General features: G+C 49.6%; 1 protein-coding gene across 1 annotated transcript; it reads right to left on the bottom strand.

Moving 5' to 3' along the window:
* Positions 1 to 4,688: 4,688 nt before the first annotated feature.
* On the bottom strand, positions 4,689 to 13,614 carry PRDM14 (PR/SET domain 14). Its single transcript, XM_060244336.1, has 7 exons — positions 13,554 to 13,614; positions 11,347 to 11,403; positions 11,094 to 11,251; positions 10,009 to 10,279; positions 8,136 to 8,338; positions 5,800 to 5,901; positions 4,689 to 5,453 (listed from the first exon to the last, which is right to left on the bottom strand). The coding sequence occupies exons 1-7, from the start codon at positions 13,612 to 13,614 to the stop codon at positions 5,223 to 5,225; spliced, it is 1,083 nt and encodes a 360-aa protein (XP_060100319.1). The 3' UTR covers positions 4,689 to 5,222.
* Between the last annotated feature and the right edge of the window lie 9,772 nt (positions 13,615 to 23,386).

The raw sequence follows: 23,386 nt of genomic DNA, 5'->3' as shown, positions 1-23,386 counted from the left end.
CTTAGGCGGGCGAGGCAGTTGGCTCCTTTCCTGGAGCACGACGATCTAGCAATGGTGATTCATACAACGGTTACCTCGAGGTTGGATTACTGTAATGCCCTCTACATGGGGCTGCCCCTGTGCCGAACCCAGAAGTTGCAGTTAGTGCAGAATGCCGCTGCCCGGCTGTTATTAGGGCTCCCAAGATGGGAGCACATTCGGCCAGGGCTCCGGGATCTGCACTGGCTGCCAATAATATACAGAGTCTGGTACAAGGTGCTGGTTATTACCTTTAAAGCCCTATATGGCCTAGGACCTGCCTACCGTCTCTCCCCACATGTTCCCCAGAGAGTGCTGAGATCGAGCTCTCAAAATCTGCTTGATATCCCCGGGCCAAAAGAGGCCCGTCTGAAATCTACCAGGGACAGGGCCTTTTCGGTAACGGCCCCTTGCTGGTGGAACCAGCTGCCGGAGGAGGTGAGGGCCCTGCGGGACCTTGGCCAGTTCCGCAAGGCCTGTAAGACAGCCCTTTTCCGGCTGGCCTATAACTAACTGGTATTATAAACTCTATAGAAGATGCAGTGTAGTAGTCTGATTGATCGCCTGTTTTTATGTTCTACCATTTTACTGTTTTAACAGTGTAATTTGTTGTATTTTAAATCCAAAACCTATGTTAGTTTTTATGTGTTGTAAGCCGCCCTGAGCCACTTTGGTGGAAAGGGCGGGATATAAATTGAAATACACTAAACTAATGACTTTGATTGATCAATTATAAATCCTGAAATTTGGCCAAAACTAATAATATTTAAAGAAGCCCCGTGGTGCAGAATGGTAAAGCTGCAGTACTGCAGTCCGAGCTCTCTGCTCACAACCTGAGTTCAATCCCGGCGGAAGCTGGGATTAGGTAGCCAGCTCAAGGTTGACTCAGCCTTCCATCCTTCCAAGGTCGGTAAAATGAGTACCCAGCTTGCTAGGGGGAAAGTACAGATGACTGGGAAAGGCAATGGCAAACCACCCCCCGTAAAACGTATGCCGTGAAAACATCGTGATGCAACGTCGCCCCAGAGATAGAAACGTGTGTGTGTGTGTGCACCTGAAAGTCAGGCCGACCTCTGGTGACTGACTCCTACTGGGGGCCTTGTGGATATTCAGGGAGGTGGCTGAATAAAGCCTGCCCCCAACCTGACCCCTGGTATTCCAAAGAGGTCTCTCATCCAAGTACTTGCCAGAGTTGACTATGCTTAGCTTCTGAGATCAGGCTTGCCTGAGCTATCCAGGTCAGGGCTTTTTTTGTATTTGTTAATGTACTGTGTGTGCATGAGAGTGTGTATGTGCACCTGGAGGTTATGACAGCTTCTGGTGACTGACCTACTGGGGGCCTGGAGTTGTTTTCTGTGGTCCCAAAAGGTAGGACCAGAACCAATGGGTTGAAATTAAAAGAATTTCTGGCTCAACATTAAGAAGAACTTCCTGACCGTTAGAGCGGTTCCTCAGTGGAACAGGCTTCCTCAGGAGGTGGTGGGCTCTCCTTCCTTGGAGGATTTTAAACAGAGGCTAGATGGCTATGACAGCAATGAAGATCCTGTGAATTTAGGGGTAGGTATTTGTGGATTTCTTGCATTGTGCATGGGAGTTGGACTAGATGATCCTGGAAGTCCCTTCCAACTCTATGATTCTATATTCAGAGTTATAGCTAAGCATGCCCCTGCCTCCAAGCTCTGGTATTCCAAGGAGGTTTCCCATCCAAGTACTTGCCAGAGTCAAGCTTGCATAGCTTCTGAGATCTGATGAGATCGGGCTTGCCTGAGTTATCCAGGCAAAGACTCCCAAGTAAGCTTAACAGTCATGGATTAAATGGACAATTTTCACAATGGAGGGAAGTTAGCATTAAGGTCCCACAAGTTCTGGTGTTGGAAGCAGTGCTATTGAACTTGCTCATGAATGATCTGGAAGTGAAAATGAGCAGCATAACAGTCAAATTTGTGAATACCAAATTATTTAGGGTATTCAAAATCATAGCTGATTGTGAAAAGCTTCAGAAAGCCCTCTCTAAATTGGGTGAACAGGCAAAAACATAGCAAATGCAGTTCAATGTAGGTTATATACATTGCAACAAAAATCCTACCATATTATTAGAACACTGGAAAAATATAGAATAGAGCAACCAATGCAGTTATCCCTCTCCCATAATACTAGAACTTAGGGTCACCCAACAAAGTTGATGGGCAATAGTTTCAGGACAGACAAAAGGAAATGTTTTTAAATTCAACTGACTGAAATGTGGAAATCCTTGCAAGAAGACATAATAATGGCCAGAAGCATGGATGGATAAAAAGGGGACTAGATAAGATTCATATAAGATAGATCCATCAGTGGTTATTACCCCTGGTGACTCCACATTCAGAGGCAGAAGACCAGTGCAGGGAAGTAAAATCAGGAGAAGACCTTTACCTCTATAGTCTGATTGCTGGCCCTCCAGGACAAGTGGTTTGCTGCTCTACGAAACAAGATGCTGGATTATATGAACCACTGGTCTGATCCAGCAGGGCTCTTCATTACATTCTTAACTATGTAAAATGAAAAATTCCAAAGCGAAACACAATTTTAATTATGTTCACACTCTAGAAACAAGAAAACAGCTTTATCAAAATGTTGACATACCCTGCAGGTCTTAAAATTGAGAATTTCATAGACCATAAAGAATTTTTACCATTAAAGCAGCAAGGACACTGCCTTCGCACACACAATAAATAGGAAGTTTAGTGCAAGTAATTGGTAAAGCATGCCAATAACAAAAAAACCACCAAACACACACTGCATTTCATGGCAGCCATAAGTCACGCCATACACAAAAGACAACCTACAAAACCTCCACGACCAAAGTTCTAACCTATACTTCATATTCTTGTGCATAAAGCTTGTCGCACTTTTTAATTCAATTGAACATTTTATATGCTTCATTCTTTCCCCACTCCTCTTAAAGTGCAATAAATGGATAGAATTCATATCAGGACATTTGTCTAGGACTACTTAATTTTGGTATTGGTGTTGGTAGAAGATGCCATGGCACAAGACACAGTCAACAGATGCTGACCCCAGTAAGGTTTTCAAGGCAATAGGGAAACACAGGTGGTTTGCCATTGCCTACCTCCACTTATTTATCAGATTTATATCCCGCCCTCCCGATGGGCTCAGGGCACCTAACAACAGTTAAAACATTAACAATTAACAAACACAGAATATATAATAAAGCATTTCCATACATATCAACAGTCATCAATCCAGTCATTAAAAGTCCAAGATGGCAGGTTTCTGATTTCCGCTATATTAATTAAGTGAGATTGTCGGTGCTGTAAGGTAATAGCCACCTCCCCCTAACCATTGAAGGAGAGTTTGAATAATTCGGTCTTATAGGCCGTGAACTGTGGCAGGTCCCACAGGGCCCTGATGTTTTCAGGGAGGGCATTCCACAAAGCTATTACCAAGAATGCTCTGGCTCTGGTGGTGGACAATCGAGCTTCTTTCGGTCCAGGGATCTTAAGGAGATTTTGAGACCCTGAATGTAGTGCTCTCTGGGGTACATATGGGGAACGGCAGTCCCGAGGATAGGCCATATAGGGCTTTAAAGGTTATAACTAGCACCTTGAAGTGAATCAGGAACGCCACAGGCAACCAGTGCAATGCTTTCAGCACAGGTTGAATGTGCTCCTGTACAGATACTTAGCAATCTTGGACTTCCTTAATGGTCACCCATCCAAATACTGAACAGGGCCTACCCTGTTTAAATTGATAATTTATTCAATTTTAGCCCACCCTTCCCACGAGGGCGGCATACAACACAATCATAACAAGACATATCAGATTTAAAACAAGTTAAAGCTTTTGAGATCTGATGAAATAGGGCAAACCTGAGCCATCCAGATCAAGGCAGTCTTGATATTACCACACTGAATTTCACACACACACTTCTATTCTTTCTAAGCAGCACACAACTTCTCTCTCCCAATCAAAACACATCAATCAGAAATATCCGTGAACATAAAACACAATAAAAAAATCACAGCCCAATTAGAAATTGAAGAAAAATAGATGTGAACAGTTATAGACATGAAATAGACAGTTATAGACAGGAACACACAAAGCTGCCTTATACTTAGATTTTAGTGTAGTCACACCTTAGAGACCAACAAAAGTTCCAAGGTATAAGCTTTCAAGAGTCAAACTCCCTTCGTCAGTAGTGTCTGCCTTATACTGAATCAGACAGTTTGTCTGCAAAGGTCAGTGCTGTCTACTCAGACTGCCAGCAGCTCTCCTCTGAACCATATAGAAGTCTTTTGCATCACCTACAACCTGGTTGAGGACCTTACATTTTCTTGTAAGTGATTCTTTCAGTAGATACCATTATGAAACCTCCAAACTGCTTTTTAAACACTCACCCCAACTTTACAAAGCAGTTTCAGGGTCTGGATTGAGCCCGCCCTCTCCTATGTACATTATTTTTTTCCTCCTGCAAGTAAATGTATTAGCTGCCTTTGCTGGAATCACTCAAATTGAACGTGGGACGGCGGTAGTTAAAGGTGCGGCTGAGAGAGCGCTTCCAAGAACTGCCTGAAACAGCTCTGAGAGAACTGTGGGTGACCCAAAGTCACGCAGCAGCTATATGTGGAGGAGTGGACAATCAAATCCAGTTCTTCCAGACATGTTCTCCCAGTGTTAATTGGATTTTATTGAAATTATGGTTTATTATTTTTATTGTATTGCTATGTTGTTAGCTGTGCTGAGCCCCATCCTGGGGGAGGGGCAGGATAAAAATCTAATACACAAAATAAAAATGAACAATCATATTGGCACAGACAAAGCATAAATCTAACCTCTCAGAATTGGTCATCGTCCTTAGCTGTCTTCCTCTCCATAAATCTGACCTTCAGAATTGGTCATTGTCCTTAGCTTTAGCTGTCTTCCTCTGCATAAATCTGACCTTCAGAATTGGTCATCGTCTTAGCTGTCTCCCTCTGCATAAATCTGACCTTCATAATTGGTCATCGTTCTTAGCTGTCTCGCTCTGTATCCCACTTTGAGAGCTGGAGAGCTGAGTACATATCCAACCATAGATAAATACATACATATATGTGTTTTAGCACATCTGACTCCAAAGACACTGGACAGGAAGCACCATATTCAAACATATACAATAACGCACAAACATACACACAACTGGGAATGATACAGAGCAAGCCTTCTGGCTACAGAGCTGCATGAAACTTCATGTGGAAACGGAACTCTTCTGCTTCTAGGAATGTTTTGCCACACACTGTACATGTGCGGCCTTTGTCCTTATTACTGTGAGTGCGCCGCACGTGACTGTCGTGGGCTGCATGTGAGGCAAAGGCTTTGCCACAGTGTTTGCACTTAAAGGGCTTCTCTCCTGAATGCTGGCGGATATGAGTACGCAGGATACTGGAGGCGGTGAATGCCTGTGGGGGGCGGGGGGAGGGGACAGGAGAGGAAAGGGTGAGAAAGCTGTTAGACTCAAGTACACAGAAATAACAGCCCAGCCCAGGGAGTCCTACAGACATGCACCAGGGTCAGAATTACAGTCTGCTGCTTCCCCAAATTTCAGTCGATACAAAAAACATTCAGACCAAATTTTTAAAAAATTGAATGGAGACACAAGCAATGGAAAAGATAGCAGGTCCACCCAGCCTCCCACATCATGCCTAGATTGGCCCCAGTGCATTCCAAGAGGAGGAAATGGCAACTGTCAGACCATAGCAGAGTGAAATATCCAAAGAAAACAGCAGGAGCCTTGGAAAGCTTTACCTTGTTACAGTACACACACTTATAAGGCCGTTCCCCAGAATGCACCCTCATGTGCTTGTTTAGACTGGAAGACTGAGAAAAACTCTTCTCGCATATAGAGCACTGAAGCAAGAAAGAAAATGAGTCATGGTGATCTAAACATTCAGAGAGACAGAGGATACATAAGGATACATATACCATCAATATCTGTAAGCCACTGAAGAATGCAAGCTTTTCACATACGTATGAAGAATGCTTTGTTCTGTAATTTTACAATCTATCTTTACTGCACTGGTCGTGATGGTGGTTGTGTGCATAATATTGCTTTAGTGCATTATTTTTAATTTGCATAATCTGTCTCAAATTTCAGCAAGAAAGGTGGACTTTAAATGAAATCAAGCAGATGAAAATAGACTTACTGGAAAAGGCAGGGCAAACTAACTCAAAGTCTTCACAAGAAGAATGGAGACAATACTGTTTTCCATTGTTATGGCAGTTAAAAATGAAGAAAAGCAGCAGTAAATAACAAAAGCTTTTTACGCCTATGTGATGTTGCCTCATATTGAATCAGATCCTTGATCCATCAAATCAGTATTGTCTGTTCAGAGGGGCAGGAGCTCACCTACTGCATGGTTCTTTCAACTGGAGATGCCAGGGACTGAACCTGGGGCCTTCTGCACACCAAGCAGTTGCTCTACCACTGGGCCACATACATAGGCGCATTTGTATATAACTGTCCCTCAGGATCACCAGATTAAATTTTAACTGCATTAGATAAAAATAACAAATGTCAAACAAAACTGAAATTGAGACTCAAAATTCAAACCAGTGGGAAGCAAAGGTGTCCGACAGCTTTTATATTCAAAAAAATCAAGACTGAAAAGCTATTTTTAAAATATGCAACCAACTTGAACTTTGATATATTCAAAAACTGAATTGAATAGGAGCGATTTTGGTCTCAAATTATCAATACTTGGTTACTTTTAAAGAACAGTTTTAAAAGAGATTTTAAAAAAGCAGCCTGTTCGTTGCTGCGCTCTATTCTCTAAAAGAAAGAAAACATAGCCAGTTCTATCAGATCCATTTGATTGGGGCCAGATGTTGGGTCTTTTCTTTCAATCATTTTGTAATGCATATTCAGACTTGTAAACTGTGGCTGACAGGCCACCAATCTGAGATAGATAGATGATAGATAGATAGATAGATAGATAGATAGATAGATAGATAGATAGATAGATAGATAGATAGATAGATAGATAGATAGATAGATAGATAGATAGGAAGGATACTCATAGACAGACAGACAAGCAATCTGCTGAATGAACCCCCACCACCTTCCAGTGGACCATTCTGCTAGTCCCAGTGGGTGTCTGAGGATAAAAGAGCTTTGCCTCTCCAGAGCTTCTGCCCTGAAATCCTGGCTGATAACTCTAAGGTACGACTGGACACGAATCCAACTGTAAGCCTGGGACGTGATTATCCAAAATGCAAAACAAGCCTTCAGTCCTATACGTACCTATTATCCCTTAGGCAGCAGCGGTGATTTCGAAAACATGTCATTGAGAAAGAGGAGGAAAGGCAGGGAAAGCCACCTTCAGGCTCCGCGTCCCCACCCCACCCCCCATAGCTCCCCCACTCAAAGGGTGCGAGAGAAACTCGCCCACCCGCGGGAGGGGCGTCAAAGACATTGCCTGGGGCCTCGTCGTTTTTGGCAGGCTTGGGCGGGAGGCACGCGCAGTAGAGCAGCGCCGCTCTGTGCGGAGCGCGGGAATCGCTGGGGCTCCTCCCTTTCCTGCGACTAAGCCCTTCAAGCAGCGCTGCTGGCTGTAGAGGCGTGCGCGCGCTGTCCGGCGCCAAACTGGGAGCCAGCTCTTTTTTGGAAACCGCCTCAGCCGCTTTGTTCGCCTCCCGCAAGATGAGCCGGCTGGAGCCGGCGGGAAGGAAGGCGAGCGCGCTTTCTCGATCAGTTCGCGGGGGGGGGGGGGGATGGGATAGATATTGCACAAGTGGGGCTGGACTCAGCCCAAGCTGCATCGGTGGACAGGGGATTCCTCTTTGGTGGGAAGAAATGTGCACGTTGCAAGATTGTTTTTGACAGGGCTTGCTCACGAGTAAGGCTGTAGCATGAGACCCCAAATGCGCCTCTAGGGTTTCTTACATACGCAGGGAAGGCTGAACATCGCCGCCGCTCACTCTTTCCATCCCAGGCTGCCTGAACCATTTACTGCAGCCCGCCTGGCCTGGCTCAGCTGCTACGCGGAGAGGAAGATGATGCCCTCGGAAGGGCGGGCACTCTGCGCATGCCTCACAGTGGCGGCGCTGAAAGGATCCCGCGGCTGCTGCCTGCGGGCGCTTACCTTATGCGGCCTGTGCTTCTCGTGGACGTGGAGGACGTGGATCCGCAGGCGGTCCCTCTTCTCGAAGGAGCGGTTGCAGAGGTGGCAGGGGAATTTGCGGTCCCCTCGGTCCACGCAGCGCGTGTATTTCAGATGCTTGTCGCGATAGTACTTGTAGGCGAAGACTTTGCCGCAGCGCTCGCACTTGTAGCCTTCCACGGACTCTGCGGAATGGGAGGGAAAGTGGATGCTCCGCGAATAGAAGCCCACGGTTCCCTTCCGGTTTCCTCAGGGACCGGCGGGAAAATGGGGATGAAAACAGCGCGCAACCCTCCATTCTTTGTTCAAAGCAGATTACTAACAAATGCAATCGAAATTCAATCCCAATCCTACCAAATATCTGCAATCTGTCATATCTGCATACCGCCCATTTGGGAAGAAACAGCGCTCCGTTTTTGTGCTATGCTATCTTATCTCTTGCATTAAAGAGCAGTTTTGAATAGTTCTCAATTGCAGGTGATCACTGGCTCTTGGCAGTCTTGTCCGAGGGAGCAAGCTTAAGCAGGTCTACTCAGAAGTAAATCCCACTCATCAGTGGGGTTTACTTTCGGGAAAGCATTCTCAGGATTGCAACCATCATACTTTGTACCTTGTTCCTTTGCGCGCTTACTTGGAAGCCGGAGCCAGGGATTTCAAGGGCGTTTGCTCAAAGGTGGCCCGCGTTGGAGCTTCAAGGGAACAATTACTCCGTTACAATTTAGCATCGCTGTTCCTTTGAAACAAGGAGGGCAGCGATCCTAGGCGCCCTTATCCGATGCCAGGAGGGTAACCCAGCTAATCTGTTGAAGCAAACCCGGGGGGGAGGGGTGGGCTTTTAAAGGCTTTGAGCAGTCTCTGAAGCCCAGAGTTTCCCAGGGACAGAGCCCACACCACCAAAGGCATGCTGTTTAGGAATACTTATTAGGAAAAGCTTATGCTTTGTTAAGTGGATTAGTTTTAGTATCATTCCCAAGCAACACATACCCGGTTGGGCTGATAGGACTGACGTTTTCCACCCTCAGTGGAACAGCCTCCGCCTACTCCCTGCGCTACCAAAAATGTTGGGGACTGCCCATGGGACTGCCAATAGAAGATCAATTTAAAGCCAATCTCTCTTTATCAGCTTTCTTTACCGATACAAAGCCCAAGAGCCTGAGGGGGACATTCCCAAGCATGAGTCAGCGATATATCCTCCGCAAATCATAAGGCTTCTTGGGCAGAAACTGGCCAGATTTCTCTTTGTGTGGAAACGTGTGGAAAGTGAAAGATTGCGGGAACAGCAAAAGGGAGAAGTACATTTGCATTTTGTAGGTGCCTTCGTTGGTAGGGATATCTACAAATTAAGGAATCAGAGGCTGGGAAGGGAACGGACAATGCAGGGCCGTATTAGACACACACCCCCCTTAACAACATCAACTACTAAATAGAACGGGGAGAGCGGTGAGGTTCCGATGGGCGGTAGGGAGGAGGGAGGGAACGGGGGGGGGGCACCTGAGGCGTTTTGGAATATCACAGCTCCCCGCCCCAGGGAAATATAGATTTGATTTTTTTGGGGTTTGGGATGGCGGTTTAAATTTAAATCGGGATCAGTGTTATTCCGATAAAAACCGCCAGATACTTGGATGCTTACAGTGTGACCCGTGCACGTCTCCTCGGAAGAAAGCAATGAGGCTTAGTGCAAAAGGGTCCACGGATTTGCAGCTCTCAAGTACTTGGGGACTTTGGCGGGGGGGGGGAGGCTGGTTCACCTAAGTTAATGGAGCTGGAGGGACTCCTGGAAGCTGCGGGGAGGCTGGGAAGGCAGGCAGCCCCCAGCCCTTCCCCTTCTCCCGGGGCCCCCAAGTTGCCAACCGACCTTCACTGTGCTGCTGGGCTCGCTTCCCTTCTGCGGGGCCCTTCAGGCTGATGGGGATGCCCAGGAACTGGAGGTAGCAGTCGCCGTACCAGACCAGCAGCTCTTGGCCCGGCGAGATCTCCGCGCAGCTCTCGTAGTAGATCTGGCCCTGGCACTGAAGGGCAGTCATGTTCTGCTCCTCCGGGAAGCGGGCGCAGTTCACCAGGGACATCCAGTTGCCGGAGGCGCCTCTGCCGTCGATGAAATGGCTCAAGCGGCCGTCCTCGAAGATCTGGCCGGGCAGACATATACACAGCAAATCCGCAAAGGCCAGACGTGGCAACCCCAGGCCTCCACTACCTATGGCGCAAGGGGCCCCCCAAACCCGCCTCGCGCAAACACACACGCTCGAGGTTGCTGGCCCTGGAGGAATCCCCTCGAAAAGTCTTCCTGGCTGCATCTGCAGACGGAGGTGCGCTCTGCGCAGGAGCCTGAGGCGGGAAGGCGACTCTGGGCAGAGGCATTCCTAAGGTCCTTTCGCTGCTTTGCTATTGCTTGCTGTATCTAGTATTCAATAGCTAAAGGGACAGTGCTGTGGCCAGCCCCTGACACCAGACGGTGAAGACTGGAAGAAAAAAGCAACTGCACTCTGCACATGCTCCAAGTTGGGAGCAAAACAGGTCTAAGACAATCTCTGCTTTGACCCGGTGTACAGTCTCTGTGCACCCTCTTGAAATCATTGCTTTCCGGGAAGCTGGACCTGTAAGAGATTGTCTCTGGAGCCTGGTTTATTTTATTCATTCAAGAACATTTATACCCTGCAACTGCGCAGTGTACTGGAAGGCACTTTCAACAGCAAAAGCCATGAGAAAAACTAACTCCTTAACCCGCCCGGTTTCCCTTCGGAATGATCTTTGGAGCAGCCAAAAAACTAACCCAGGTAAAGCGGGGGAGGGACAGGTATTGCCCGCTGGGCCTCCGCGTCGCGCTAGCTTTTGGTTGGCAGAGAGTTTTTAGCCTCAGGAGCCATCCCACCACCCCTGCCCCCCAACCCAGCCCAGCTTTAACCTAGCCAGGGAATGGGGGGCAGCTGCAGCAGCAGATACCTCCCACATCAGCGAATTGTCGTCGTAGGTCTTGATCTCGCTGGTGTTGACGACCCTGCCTTGGAAAGGGCCAAAGCGGACCCCCTTGGGGATGGCCTGGGTGCAAAAGACGCCGAGCTGGGGGCCCTCCACGCACATTGTCTGCAGCACGGTCAGCCCTGCGGGACGGGGCTGGTCAGAAGGAGGGAAGCAGGCCAAGGAAGCGGGGCAACTCACCCACCCACCCGCCCGCCCCTCCGCCCAGCCCGCCTACCTTCAGGGAGCTGCAGAGAAGCCGGGTCTGGGAACAGGGGCTGGCCGTCCACAGCGCCTCGAGGGGCAAACAAAGACCTGTTAGCCCAGAGCAATGGCGGGGGGGGGGAATGTGTGTGGGGGCGCGTGTGTGACAGCAGCCACAAGCCGGCAACCAGGGGCCTGCGTGGGCAGCCCGCGCTGATTCCATTCAAGGTTCACTCCTTGTTCAGGCCCCTGGAAGGCGGGAGGGCTGCATTAGGCGTCCCCCCCCCATGCCCGGGGCAACTGGGCCCGCACCCAGTGCTGGCAGCCCGGCGATCCACTCCGCTGGGGGTTTGGCGGCCAAAGACCGGCTACAGCAGGATCGGGTTTCTCTCCCCCCCCCACCGCGCAAGCCCCCAGTGGTTACCCGCCCATGGGGTAAGCGAGGTCGCATCGCCGCATTTTCTTGGCAGACTTTTTCTGGGGTGGTTTGCCCCGCGGCGCAGAGTGTTAAAGCTGCAGTACTGCAGTCCTAAGCTCTGCTCACGACCTGAGTTCGATCCCCAGCGGAAGCTGGTTTTCAGGTAGCGGCTCATGGTTGACTCAGCCTTCCATCCTTCCAAGGTCGGTAAAATGAGCACCCAGCTTGCTGTGGTGGGGGCGGGGAGGGGAGTGTAGGTGACTGGGGAAGGCAAAGGCAAACCACCCCGTAAAAAGTCTGCCGTGAAAACGTTGTGACAGCAACGTCACCCCAGAGACGGGAACAACTGGTGCTTGCACAGAGGACCTTTCCATTGCCTTCCCCAGACTAACCAGACAGATTTAAAAACTGCTAAACGCATTGACTTTGCAGCCGCCCTGAGCCTGCTTCGGCTTGGAGGGCGGGATATAAATCCAATTAAATTAAATTAAAAAATAAATAATAGTAAAGTTTCGAGAACCTGCGGGGGTTATTTCAGAATGAAAATTGGGGGGGGGGGGAAGGGGTGTTTTGTCCAATTCACCTGGCCCTCATTTCCCCGAAAGGACACCCTCCCCCTCCCCCATCCGGGGCCAGGGCCGTCTGCACGTGCTCAGAGGCAGGCTGGCCTGCGGAGATGGCGCCTTACCTGGGCTGGGAGGCTGCCGGGCGGCTGCCGGGAGAGCCCCGTAGAGGACGGCGTGGAGCTCCTGGGCCGTGAAGCGGTAGCTGGGCGAGCTCGGGCTGGGCTGGAAGGGCGGCGGCAGGCGGGGGAGCGGGCGGGGCAGAGAGGGCGGCGGCGGCGGGGGGGCGCCGAAGGGCCGCGGGAAGGGGAAGGAGAAGGGCGGCAAGCGGGCCGTCGGGGGCCGGCAGGGAGGGGGCGGCGGGGCCCCCGGCGGGCCGAGGGAGGCGAGCGGGCAGCTCCGCAGCAGCAGCAGCAAAGAGTCCCCCCCGGGCCCGCTCCCGCCCGCCTCCTGGGCGGCCCCCGGCTGCGGAGAGGAGGAGGAGGAGGAGGCCATGGCGGCACCCGCCAGAGGAGGCACCAGGAGGCGCGCCCGGGCCGAGCCCTCGGGGCCACCGCGCCCAAGGCCCTCCCGGGGGAGAGCTACGTCCTCGGGGGCATCGAACCTCCCGCCGGCTCCCGGAGCCCTCCCTCGTGCTGCCAGGGCCCTCCGCCGCCGCCTCCTGCCAGCCCGTCTCTCCTTTGGTGGATCTGCAAAAGACGCGGGGTGGGGGAGAGAAAAGCTGGGGACACAGAAATACCTTTAAGATCTCGGGGCTGCAACAGAATAAGAGTGCAACGTTTGGCGCATTTCCCTGGGAGGACTAGAGGACAGCGAGGGACCTACTTTTGAGTAAGCCCGCCTCTCAGGAGGTTTCCCCCAGGTGCTATCTCGGCTCTCTGCAGCTTCTCCACCTCTTCCTAGGCTGCAATCACACATGCTAAACAATGCCGTTTCAGTCCTCCTTCAGTGCACTTTCCAACTGGATTTTACTGTGGGAACGGGCAACATTCAGTTTAAAAGTGCACTGAGAGTTGATTTAAACTGCATTAGTACGTATTCGTTCCGGATTTGAAATGGTCTGAACTGTTCTGCGCAAAATGCCTGGGATTTTTCCGTCTCTCTTCTTCCCTGATTTCCTTCTTTGCCCTCTCCTGCATCCTTTCTGACTTGGACGTCGCTTCAGCTAGCCCTGCCGCCTCGTCAGCGCTTGGAGAGGAGACCATCAAGGAAGTCCAGGGTCGCAACGCGGGGAAGAAAACCAACCACCTCTGAGTTTACTTTGCCTTGAAAATCCTCGAGGGTCTCCCAAACTGCAATTGAGGGTACTTCCCACCTCCATCCCTCTCAACACGCGCAGCTCTCTCCTTAGCGCGAGCAAACAGGTAGAGCAGCGGTGGCCAAACTTGCTTAACGTAAGAGCCACATAGAATAAACATCAGATGTCCGAGAGCCGCAAGACATGAACGGGGGGGGGGGATAGATGGGGGAGGGAAAGGTAGAAAGAACGCAACTTTAATTTTAAATGCATTCTTCAAGCTGTCAGCTGGCTTGGAGTGATTGAAAGAGCCTTCTCCAAGTCAGCCAACGGGGCGGTGGGGGCTTCCAGAGCCACACAATATGTGTGAAAGAGCCACATGTGGCTCCTCAGCCTCTGGACTCCATTTAAAGACCCACCTCCGCCTACAGGAACGGTGTTCAGAACACGTGGAGACAATGACCGATTTCCCAGTCTCCTTAGGCAGCTCTCAGGTTCCTCTTCTCAACGGGGCTGCCTTCCGATTTCTCATATCTGCCTCGGGGCTGCAGCTAGCGTCAGCTTTTTTTCAGGGCAAACGGAAAATGGTTTTAGGGGTTTCTGTTTGCCGCCTGAAAAAGCCCACGAGCTGCACCCGCGGGACAGATAGTGGGAAATCGGAAGGAAGCCCCGTTGAGAAGAGGAACCTGAGAGCTGCCCAAGGTGAGTGGGAAACCGGTCAATGACAGGAAATGGGCGAATGAAAAATAGGGGGGGGGGGGTCGTCCAGAGGACTCTCCTCCTGTCCTGGCTGGAACCCGCTCTCCTCCCCTCCGCCACCAGCCTGCCTATTTGCCCCGATCCCCCCTCCCGCAGTCCTCCCCACCCTGATCTGCCCCCCCAAGCCTGCCTCTCCTTTCTTTCCAGAGGCAGCCCCACAGGGAGGGGAGGGGAGGGGCAACAGCGGCCCCTACTACTCACTGCTCCACTGGCGGCGGGGGCCTGGCCTCTCCCGGCAGTCCCGGCCACCGGCAACGACTGCGAGGCTGCAGATGGGGCTGCTGAAGGGACGCCCTGGGCATTGGGGGGCGGAGGCGGCAGGAGCTTATTGGCCGAAGTCCTGGCCCCCAGCCCCTCCTCTCCCCCCCACAGGCAGCCGAGGGTGGGGGGAGGGAGTGCTGAAAGGGCTCGGCTGGGTCCCTCTTCTTCGGCCCCTCCCCGGCCCTCCTGGGCAGCCTTCCCAGGCGCTTTCTTGGGGGCGGCTGGGGGGAGTCGACGAAGACACCACACCTTCGAAGGGCAAACAGCCAAGGTGAAGGACTCCTGTAACCAAGGGTCCGCCTGCAACCGGGGCCTTCTGTTGCTCACCAGGTCCTTCCCAGAAGGAACGGTAGATATTTAATCCGTATTAGCGAGCGTCCGAAAAGACCGGTCTTGTTTTTTCTTCCAGAAACTTTGGGCGTCCCCAGCCCCTCCGCTTCCTCTCCATGGGGGGCGGGGGGGGGCTGAATTCTTTCCGGGAGTCTCCGAGGTACAGCCTGCCCGAAATTCTACAGCGGGAGCCACCCGGTAATAAATGGGACAGGAAGGAGAAATATTACTTTATTCGTTGTGTTTGAAGATTTAGGCTAACGCTGGGATAAAACTTTGTTAGTCTTAAACCGTCTCCAGATTCCCGTCTATGCTAATCCTGGGGAAACTCTTGGTGGTTTTGCCCTACAGCAGAAAAACACCCCACGTATTTTTATTTCCTTTACTTGCCTACATATTTTATGTACTTTAGGCGCTGCTCTTCTCCCCAATGGGGACACGAAGAGGTTTATATCCCCCTCCATTTCATCCACACAGCAACCGTGTGTCGTGAGTGTCCCAAGCTCACCCAGCTGCCCCGACGGGGTGTGAATCTGAGCCTGGATCTCCCAAATCCTAGCTCTACGTCCTAACGACTGCAACGCACTTGAATGCTACTGGAGGCGTCCTGCCCCCCCCCCCCGCCCGTGTTATCACAGCGACGGCGGTGCGTGTCCCGTTTGAAGCATCCCCCCCCCCCCCGCTTTAAATGCCGGGCAGGCGCCCTCTGTTTCTCCAGGGCTGGCAGAAATTGACCCAGCCCTGTCAGTTGCACAGGGGCTCGTTTCAGCGGACCTTCGACGACTCAGCAGGCGAGTCTTTCTCCAAGCCTGGAAGGTGGAAAGCAGAGAGGCGATTTCCACAGGTGAGAACTTGGTTGAATTTTTGCTGAAGGAAGACGACATCGCCTGCCCCTCCCTCGGGGATACTTCTGGCTGAAACGTCCTTGGGGACTGGCTTGCCCGCGCGCCCCGTGTCGATGGAAAAGGCCAGGCGGCCAGCGGGCGACTTGCAGGCTGCGCTACTGCCTTCCGCAGCGCCGCTCCCATCGCCGCCCAGGGCAGCTTTTAAAAACCAGCCAGGACGAGGCATTTCACCACGACCCCCACCCATTCAAGCGCATGTCATGATATTTAGGGGACATATACACACACACACACATATATATATCTCCAGCTTAAATGAAAACAAACACCCCCCCCCCCCCCCAAAAAAAAACCAACCCGAAAAAGCTTGATGAGATTGCCTTGCTTGGAAATGTACTTGAGATGCTCATGTATATTTATTTGGGAAGATATAAGAACACACCAACGAAAACCTGGTTTTTATTGCCCCGGCATCCCCTGCCTGATTCTAAGCCTATTTATTTGGGAGAAGGTCCCCCGGTTCTTCAACATTTTCATCGGTCTGCATTTGATTTCTATTCAGAAGCAATAGTCCTTCTGTCAAGGCGTTCAATTGTCTGCTCTGCTCTCAAATGGCAAAAGTGACCCAGCCCAGCCGAGGCGAGGGGAGCAAAGGCAACGCGAAAGGAGCGCCTTTCCAGTGAGATTTCCACGACGACTGTGGAAGGTCAGTGCCTTGTGCCTTGTGAGGGGGTGACGCCCCCCCCCCGGGAGGCAGGGAGGAGAGTCCTGAGATCGCAGCAGCCCCCTCTCCCTTGTGGGGCAGCTGCTGCCTGGAGGAGCGCCGACTAGAACCCAGATGCGTGCGGGGAGGGGGGAATCATCTAGGGAGCACCGCCCCCCCCCCGCTAAGACCTCGAGGGTGGGCTTTCCACGGTCCCGGTCCCGAAGCGGCAGGCGCGTCTTCACCTCTGCCTTGCAGTCAAGAAGGCCCGGCTCCCCCCCTCCGCCTCGCCTGGGATTCCATCGGGGCTCAGGAGGACCAAATGGCCCCGGCGAGGCCAGTGCGCCCGCCGCTGGGAAGCCCGAGGAGCGGCTCCCTGGAAAGTGCGGCTTGTGCGGGGCGAGAAGACGCAGCCCTGGATTGCGGAAGGGGTCTGTGCCAGAAGGGCGGGGAGGAGGGGCTCGCCCTTTGGAGCGCAGCAGGCCAAGCTGTGCCCTTCCCGGCTGCCAGCACTGCTGGGAGTCCCGCTGCTGGCCTCCCCCATCTCGCCCGGATTCTGCAGGGGACAGAAAGCAGGAGGGCCGGGGCGTTGGGCCCCCACAAGTGGTCACGGCGAAGGATCGTCGCCTCCCGAAGGCCGCCGGGGAGTGAGGGCCGCCTTGGGAAGCTACTGGCCGGCCAAACGTCACAGTTACTTCAGTCTAAACCCACTGAGATGAATGGGCTTCGGCTTGCACAGGATGGCACAGTCACCGCTTCCTCCTCGGATCGCTCTTTCGCGTGTGTGAGCTGTTTCACTTGGGGGAGTGATGCGATGGTGAGTATTAAAATGTGGCCCAGAGTTTTTGCATATGTGCCAGGATGGGCAGAAGGATCCCTTCCAAGACTGGAGATCTTAGGATGTGCTCATTGTATTATTTATTTAACATCATTTCTATCCTGCCTCTCTCCCCAAAGAGGCTGATATTATCCTGGTAGCCGCCATAAGAGGCAGGCTGGGCTGAAAGCAGCCTTTACCCAGGCCCGCCTTTACCCAGCAAGCTTTCCCAACAGAGTGGGAATTCAAACCTTAGTTTCCCTGGTCCTAGTCTCACTGGTGTAGTGGAGCAGTTAAGAGCAGTGGACAGAATCTGCAGACCCTGGTTTGTTTCCCTCCCCACATGAAACATGGATGACCTTGGACCACTCACAGTTCTGCATTCAGCCCCACCTACCTCATAGGGTGCCTGTTGTGGGGAGGGGAAGGGAAGGCAGTTTGTAAGCTGCTCTAAGACTCTGTAGCGTAGAGAAAAGGGGAGTATAAAACCAACTCTTCTTTTTCTAACCACTTTCTAACTGCAAAGGTTTTCTGTATCTTGATCAAGCTGAGATATTGCAGTTTGGCTGCAAGCAGTTAAGAAGGCAAGGATGAAAGTACTTTAAATCCCTTACTGCTGTCATTCTGGGAAGGCACCAAACAGAAGAGGGAAGGACCACTTTGGTTACCCGCACCAACCTCATCCCTGAAAGAAGAACAAAAAGATCCTTTGGCTTCAACCACAGTATTGGCACAGATGCTTGAATCTGTAGAGGTCCCCAACCCAATTGCCAAAAAGAGTGACTCCAAGCCTGAAACTTGCCCGGCAGGTGCATAATAGTGACTAGTTATTTAACAGCAAGGTTAGGACTGCTCCTTAGTCTTCCTGACTTCACATAGTCCAAAGGTCCACATTAAACAATTAAATATTAGATTGTGGACTAAGGAGATTATGTGGAACACTGGCACAAACATATGATCAACTGATAGACAGCTCTCCTCCTTCAACAATGACAGGGATGTCAAGATCCAGTTCAGCAATGTTACGAAGTGTCTTCATAATACTGAATTTCAGCTATTTAACTACATAATTTTAACTATATAGTGGTAACTATAGGGAGTAAAGAAGAAAAATCTGCATAGCGCCTGGCCCAATAGTTTCCCCTCTAAGTGGAATCTATATTGCACATGGAGTGGGGGTGTTCTTCTTAGAAGATGGATTTGAATGCCAAACCATCCATTGTATTCAGGCATGACCCAAGGCCCCTAGGCTTAGAAGCCCCTGCCTCCTGCCACTCAGTAGCCAAGAAATATCTGAATAGAATTTTTCTTCCATTTTTTAACCTCTGCTGCTGTTCTGCTTCTGTCATCACTTCCTGCTGTCTAGGCTGTATTCATATAGAGCTTTCATAATGACTATCTTCTTTCTTAGGATAATGTATGATTTGATCAGACTCCCTTTTTGCACCTTATTTCAAATAGTTCTTAAGTGGTGGTCTAAAAGCCCCGTGGCACAGAGTGTTAAAGCTGCAATACTGCAATCCTAAACTCTGTTCACAACCTGAGTTTGATTATGTGGAACACTGGCGGAAGCTGGGTTTTCAGGTAGCTGGCTCAAGGTTGACTCAGCCTTCCATCCTTCCAAGGTCGGTAAAATGAGTACCCAGTTTGCTGGGGGGAAAGTGTAGATGACCAGGGAAGGCAATGGCAAACCACCCCATAAAAAGTCTGCCATGAAAACATTGTGAAAGCAACGTCACCCCAGAGTCAGAAACAACTTGTGCTTGCACAGGGGACTTTTCCTTCCTTTCCTAAAACAATCCAAAACACTTTCCCCTTCCTTTTTCAGTGGCATATGCATCTGCAGGAGAAATGCAATAAATAAATAAATCATCTTGTGGTAGGCACAGGTCCCTCTTGGAACATGTACAGAGTAGTTTCATTGCAATTCGACTGTAATAGAACACATAGAGCTGTGGAGATTTATGTTCAAAATCTCCTAACTACCCACATGCTATGCCAGAGGAGGCAATCTGCTGCAGGGGTGGCCAACGGTAGCTCTCCAGATGCTTTTGCCTACAACTCCCATCAACCCCAGCCATTGGCCATGTTGGTGGGGCTGATGGGAGTTGTAGGCCAAAAACATCTGGAGAGCTACCGTTTGCCACCCCTGATCGACTGGATCAGACCCAAAGTTCTTCTTGTTTAACTATGGTATCTAAGATACAAGCAACCTAAGTAAGCTAGCTTAGCTAGATTTCATCAGAGCTTGGAAACGAAGCAGGTTTGGTCACAGTTAGTACTTGGATGGAAATTGCCAAGGAAGAATGGGGTTGCTAAGCAGAGGAAGGCAATTACAAACTGTTTCGTTCATCTGTTGCTTTGAAAACCTAGGATGGCATCATCATAAATCAGTTGTGACTTGACAGCACACTTTACCTTTCAGCAGAAGGGAATGGCAAACTACCTCTGCTCATCTCTTGCCCTGAAAACTGTGTGGTTCTGGAATTGCCAGAGTCAGTGCAACTTGAGAGCACCCAATTCATTCAATCCAGGAGAAGCAAAACCGATGAGCCAGTTTGGTGTAGTGGTTAAGTGTGAGGACTCTTATCTGGGAGAACCGGGTTTGATTCCCCACTCCTCCACTTGCACCTGCTGGAATGGCCTTGGGTCAACCATAGCTCTGGCAGAGGTTGTCCTTGAAAGGGCAGCTGATGTGAGAGCCCTCTCCAGCCCCACCCACCTCACAGGGTGTCTGTTGTGGGGGAGGAAGGTAAAGGAGATTGTGAGCCGCTCTGAGACTCTTTGGAGTGGAGGGCGGGATATAAATCCAATATCATCTTCTTCTTCTTTAGTTTTCGGAATTCCCCCTGGCAAATATGTTGATATACTAAATCTGATTACAGCGGTCACTTTTAGCCATCAGGATTTGTTAAGACACCTATTTCTTTATCAATATGCACAATTTTCACCACATCACATGGTGACATCAACCTCCCTCCAATTCCAACTTCTGCTCCCTGCCTCCCTCCCTTTCTCCCCTTCCCCTCAGCCTGCACCTTATTCAAAGATGCCTGGTTGTACAGGGCTGCCAGGCAATCCCATAATACTGATTGGGATCTCATAAGATCCCAGTCAGCACTTGCTCTGAAGTTGCAATGTATATTCAGGTACACACTGTTTCTCCACTGGGCAGCCCTCTCTTTTGAAAGCCCCCCTGGTTTATAGAAACATCAGCATTTTCTATATATTACCCCTTATGTAGGTTTTTTATCCACACTCTGCAGCCAAGTTCAGAATAGATACAGTATATGATAAAGTACTTCAGAATAACTGAATAAACCAAGAGCATACGGTAAGTGTGACAGTTCTGCAAACAAGCACAATAGTACTCTGAGCAATTAATTTCAAGAGCCCTGCTTTGTTCTTTCAGAAATCTACACAGGACATTACACACTATAGCAGGGGTGACCAAACTGTGGCTCAGGAGCCACATGTGGCTCTTTCACACATTATGTGGCTCTCAAAGCCCCCAACACCCCATCAGCCAGCTTGGAGAAGGCATTTGTCTCTTTAAATCACTTTGCCAAGGCAGACAGTGGCTTAGAGAATAAATTTAAAGTTGCATTCTTTCTACCTCTCTCTCTCCATTTCCTCCCCTATTTGTTTTCCTCCTTTCCTTTCATCCTGTCTTGTGGCTCTTAAACATTTTATGTTCATTCTTGCGGCTCACAAACATCTGACATTTATTCTATGTGACTCTTATGTTAAACAAGTTTGGCCACCTATGCACTATAGCAGGGGTGGCCAACGGTAGCTCTCCAGATGTTTTCTGCCTACAACTCCCATCAGCCCCAGCCAGCATGGCCAATGCCTGGGGCTGATGGGAGTTGTAGGCAAAAAACATCTGAAGAGCTACCGTTGGCCACCCCTGCACTATAGTACAGCAATGTTCTTCCACCTGTTTTTAACATCTTGTCATTTTCATGCAGAAAGGATCTGTGCAAGAGCTGAGGGAATGGTACAAGTAGGGCTATGATGGTCTAACAGGAATGATTTCTGTGTATGGGGTAATCTTTAGGTACTATAATTTAGTTTTAGTTTAGTTTATTTGTAATTTGTATCCCGCCCTTCCCACCAGGTGGCTCAGGGCGGCTTCATAATGATCTGAATTTGTGTCCAAGATGTTTTGAAAGCATCAGTTGCCAATTATTTGATAAAGTTAAAAACAACCAAAATGAATCAGACATGCCACAGGAAACAACAAACAATATCTTACCAATGGGCATAACTTGATAGGGATGCAATCATATATAAAGCTTGAGGAGAAATTCTGGGGGAGGGGGGCGTGTTGGAGAGGGAAAGAGATACAAATAAATGAGAATTTCTATGTCTGTTCTAGACCAATCTTGGAGATCTACATATCCAGGGACATGTATATGATGTGAAAGGGAGGACACCCTCATTCTAGTAATCTGGAATTTGCTAAAATATTTCAGGTATGGAAAGTATGCCATTTTAGCACCTCGACTAGCCAGCTTGGAACCAAGAATGGGGTCTCTGAGAACATGTCTTAGTAATAGTACAGGAGGAGATTTCCAAGCAAACAACACAGCTTATAGCCCTAGATTCTGTTCTAGGGGAGGATCTAACCAACTTTTGCTTAAATACAGGAAGCCTCACAAGATCTAGATGATGGCATTTGATAAGAGGGAAAGATGTTTGCATAAATATATTCTTAAGCACAATTAAATTTAGTTTCAATTTTCCCCTAATGGTAATATGGTTACAGCAGCTGGTTTCTGGCACCACTAGATCCCTGGACACTAATCAAGGGCACAGCATCACCCCCCCCCCCCCACATCTGGGCCTTCCTGCTCCAAAGACATCCGAGAGGAAGATCAGTACTGCAGTCTGTCAGCCACCCATTTTATTTCTGTTTTAAAGCCCAGTGCTGGCAGTTAAGTCCTGGGACGAGCAGTTATTGCCTTCAAGATTGAGGGGTGGATTGGGGGGAAGGGGTTCAGGCATGGTATGAAAGAGCAGGCAGGAGAATGGGGCAGGAAGAAAGTGAGGGCGGGTAGAGGATACACTTTACCCAGAGACCCAGGAGTCCTGGCCAGTCCATGCTACAACCCCACTACAATGGAGGGAGGAGCTAAACAGTAGATCATGCTTGAGGATATTTATGGAAATGTATCTGTATATTCATCTGATATTTATGCAAATGTGCCTGTATCTGTGACAAACATTTAGCAAATCTTGCGGGATTGGCTAGTGCCAATCAGAAGCATCGTTAGAAAAGAACAGATTTCTGAACAGTAAGTTGCTGGCTGAGCCCAAGACCTTTTCTTGGCAAGAGAGCTTGCACAGCTAGGACGGCTGGAACAGAGTATGAACCTGTTGCGGGATTTTTATTTGTTACCCAACAACACAAACCCAAAACCAAAACCTGCAGTTACCAAAACAACCTGCAGTTATCAGAAGGCTAATACATACTTACTAATAAGTTTTAAAACCTCATAGATAAACTTTATTGTTTATGAAACTCCAAGTTTCTCCTTTAGACAGAAGGCTTAAAATATATGGATAGAAAAGCAAAACATAAAACAGTTTAGATAACTTTCACAAAACAGTTACACAGTTAGAATTCAGTCAAGCATAAAGCATAGCTCTACAATAAAGCAGAGGGCATTATGAAAAAAATATGTCCCAGTAGGGACTTCACCCTATTAGTCACATTTTCCCATTTCAAATCTAAGTCCCAAGTTCCATTTGTTTGACCTGATCAGCGGAGGGGCAGTCTCCTGTCTCTATTCAGATCAGGCTTGAAATTAACAAAGGCTTGTTTATTTCTGAGCTGAGCAGCATGGAGGTCCCTGCCTCTCATGCCATCCAGCCCAGATTCTAAGTATATTAGCTTGGCATGATCGACACAGAGGGAGCCTCTTGTGCAAACCAGCAGCCTGTGCTCAACTGCCTGGGCTTTTGAAGGAAAACTTTATTACTTATCTTTATTTCCTCTAATGTTATGAATTCCAGAAAACTTCCAGCTGCATTTTAATATAAACAATAATACTGCCAACTCAAAACATTGCCCTCAGTTCACTTTTACCTTTAACCTACTTATACAAATGGCTAGTTCTCTTGCTTCCTGTCATA

This window comes from Heteronotia binoei, chromosome 7, assembly GCF_032191835.1.
Source record: "Heteronotia binoei isolate CCM8104 ecotype False Entrance Well chromosome 7, APGP_CSIRO_Hbin_v1, whole genome shotgun sequence".
NCBI classification, from domain to species: Eukaryota; Metazoa; Chordata; class Lepidosauria; order Squamata; family Gekkonidae; genus Heteronotia; species Heteronotia binoei.
The sequence above is the reverse complement of the archived record's forward strand: the minus strand, read 5'-3'. Positions and strand labels throughout refer to the sequence as shown.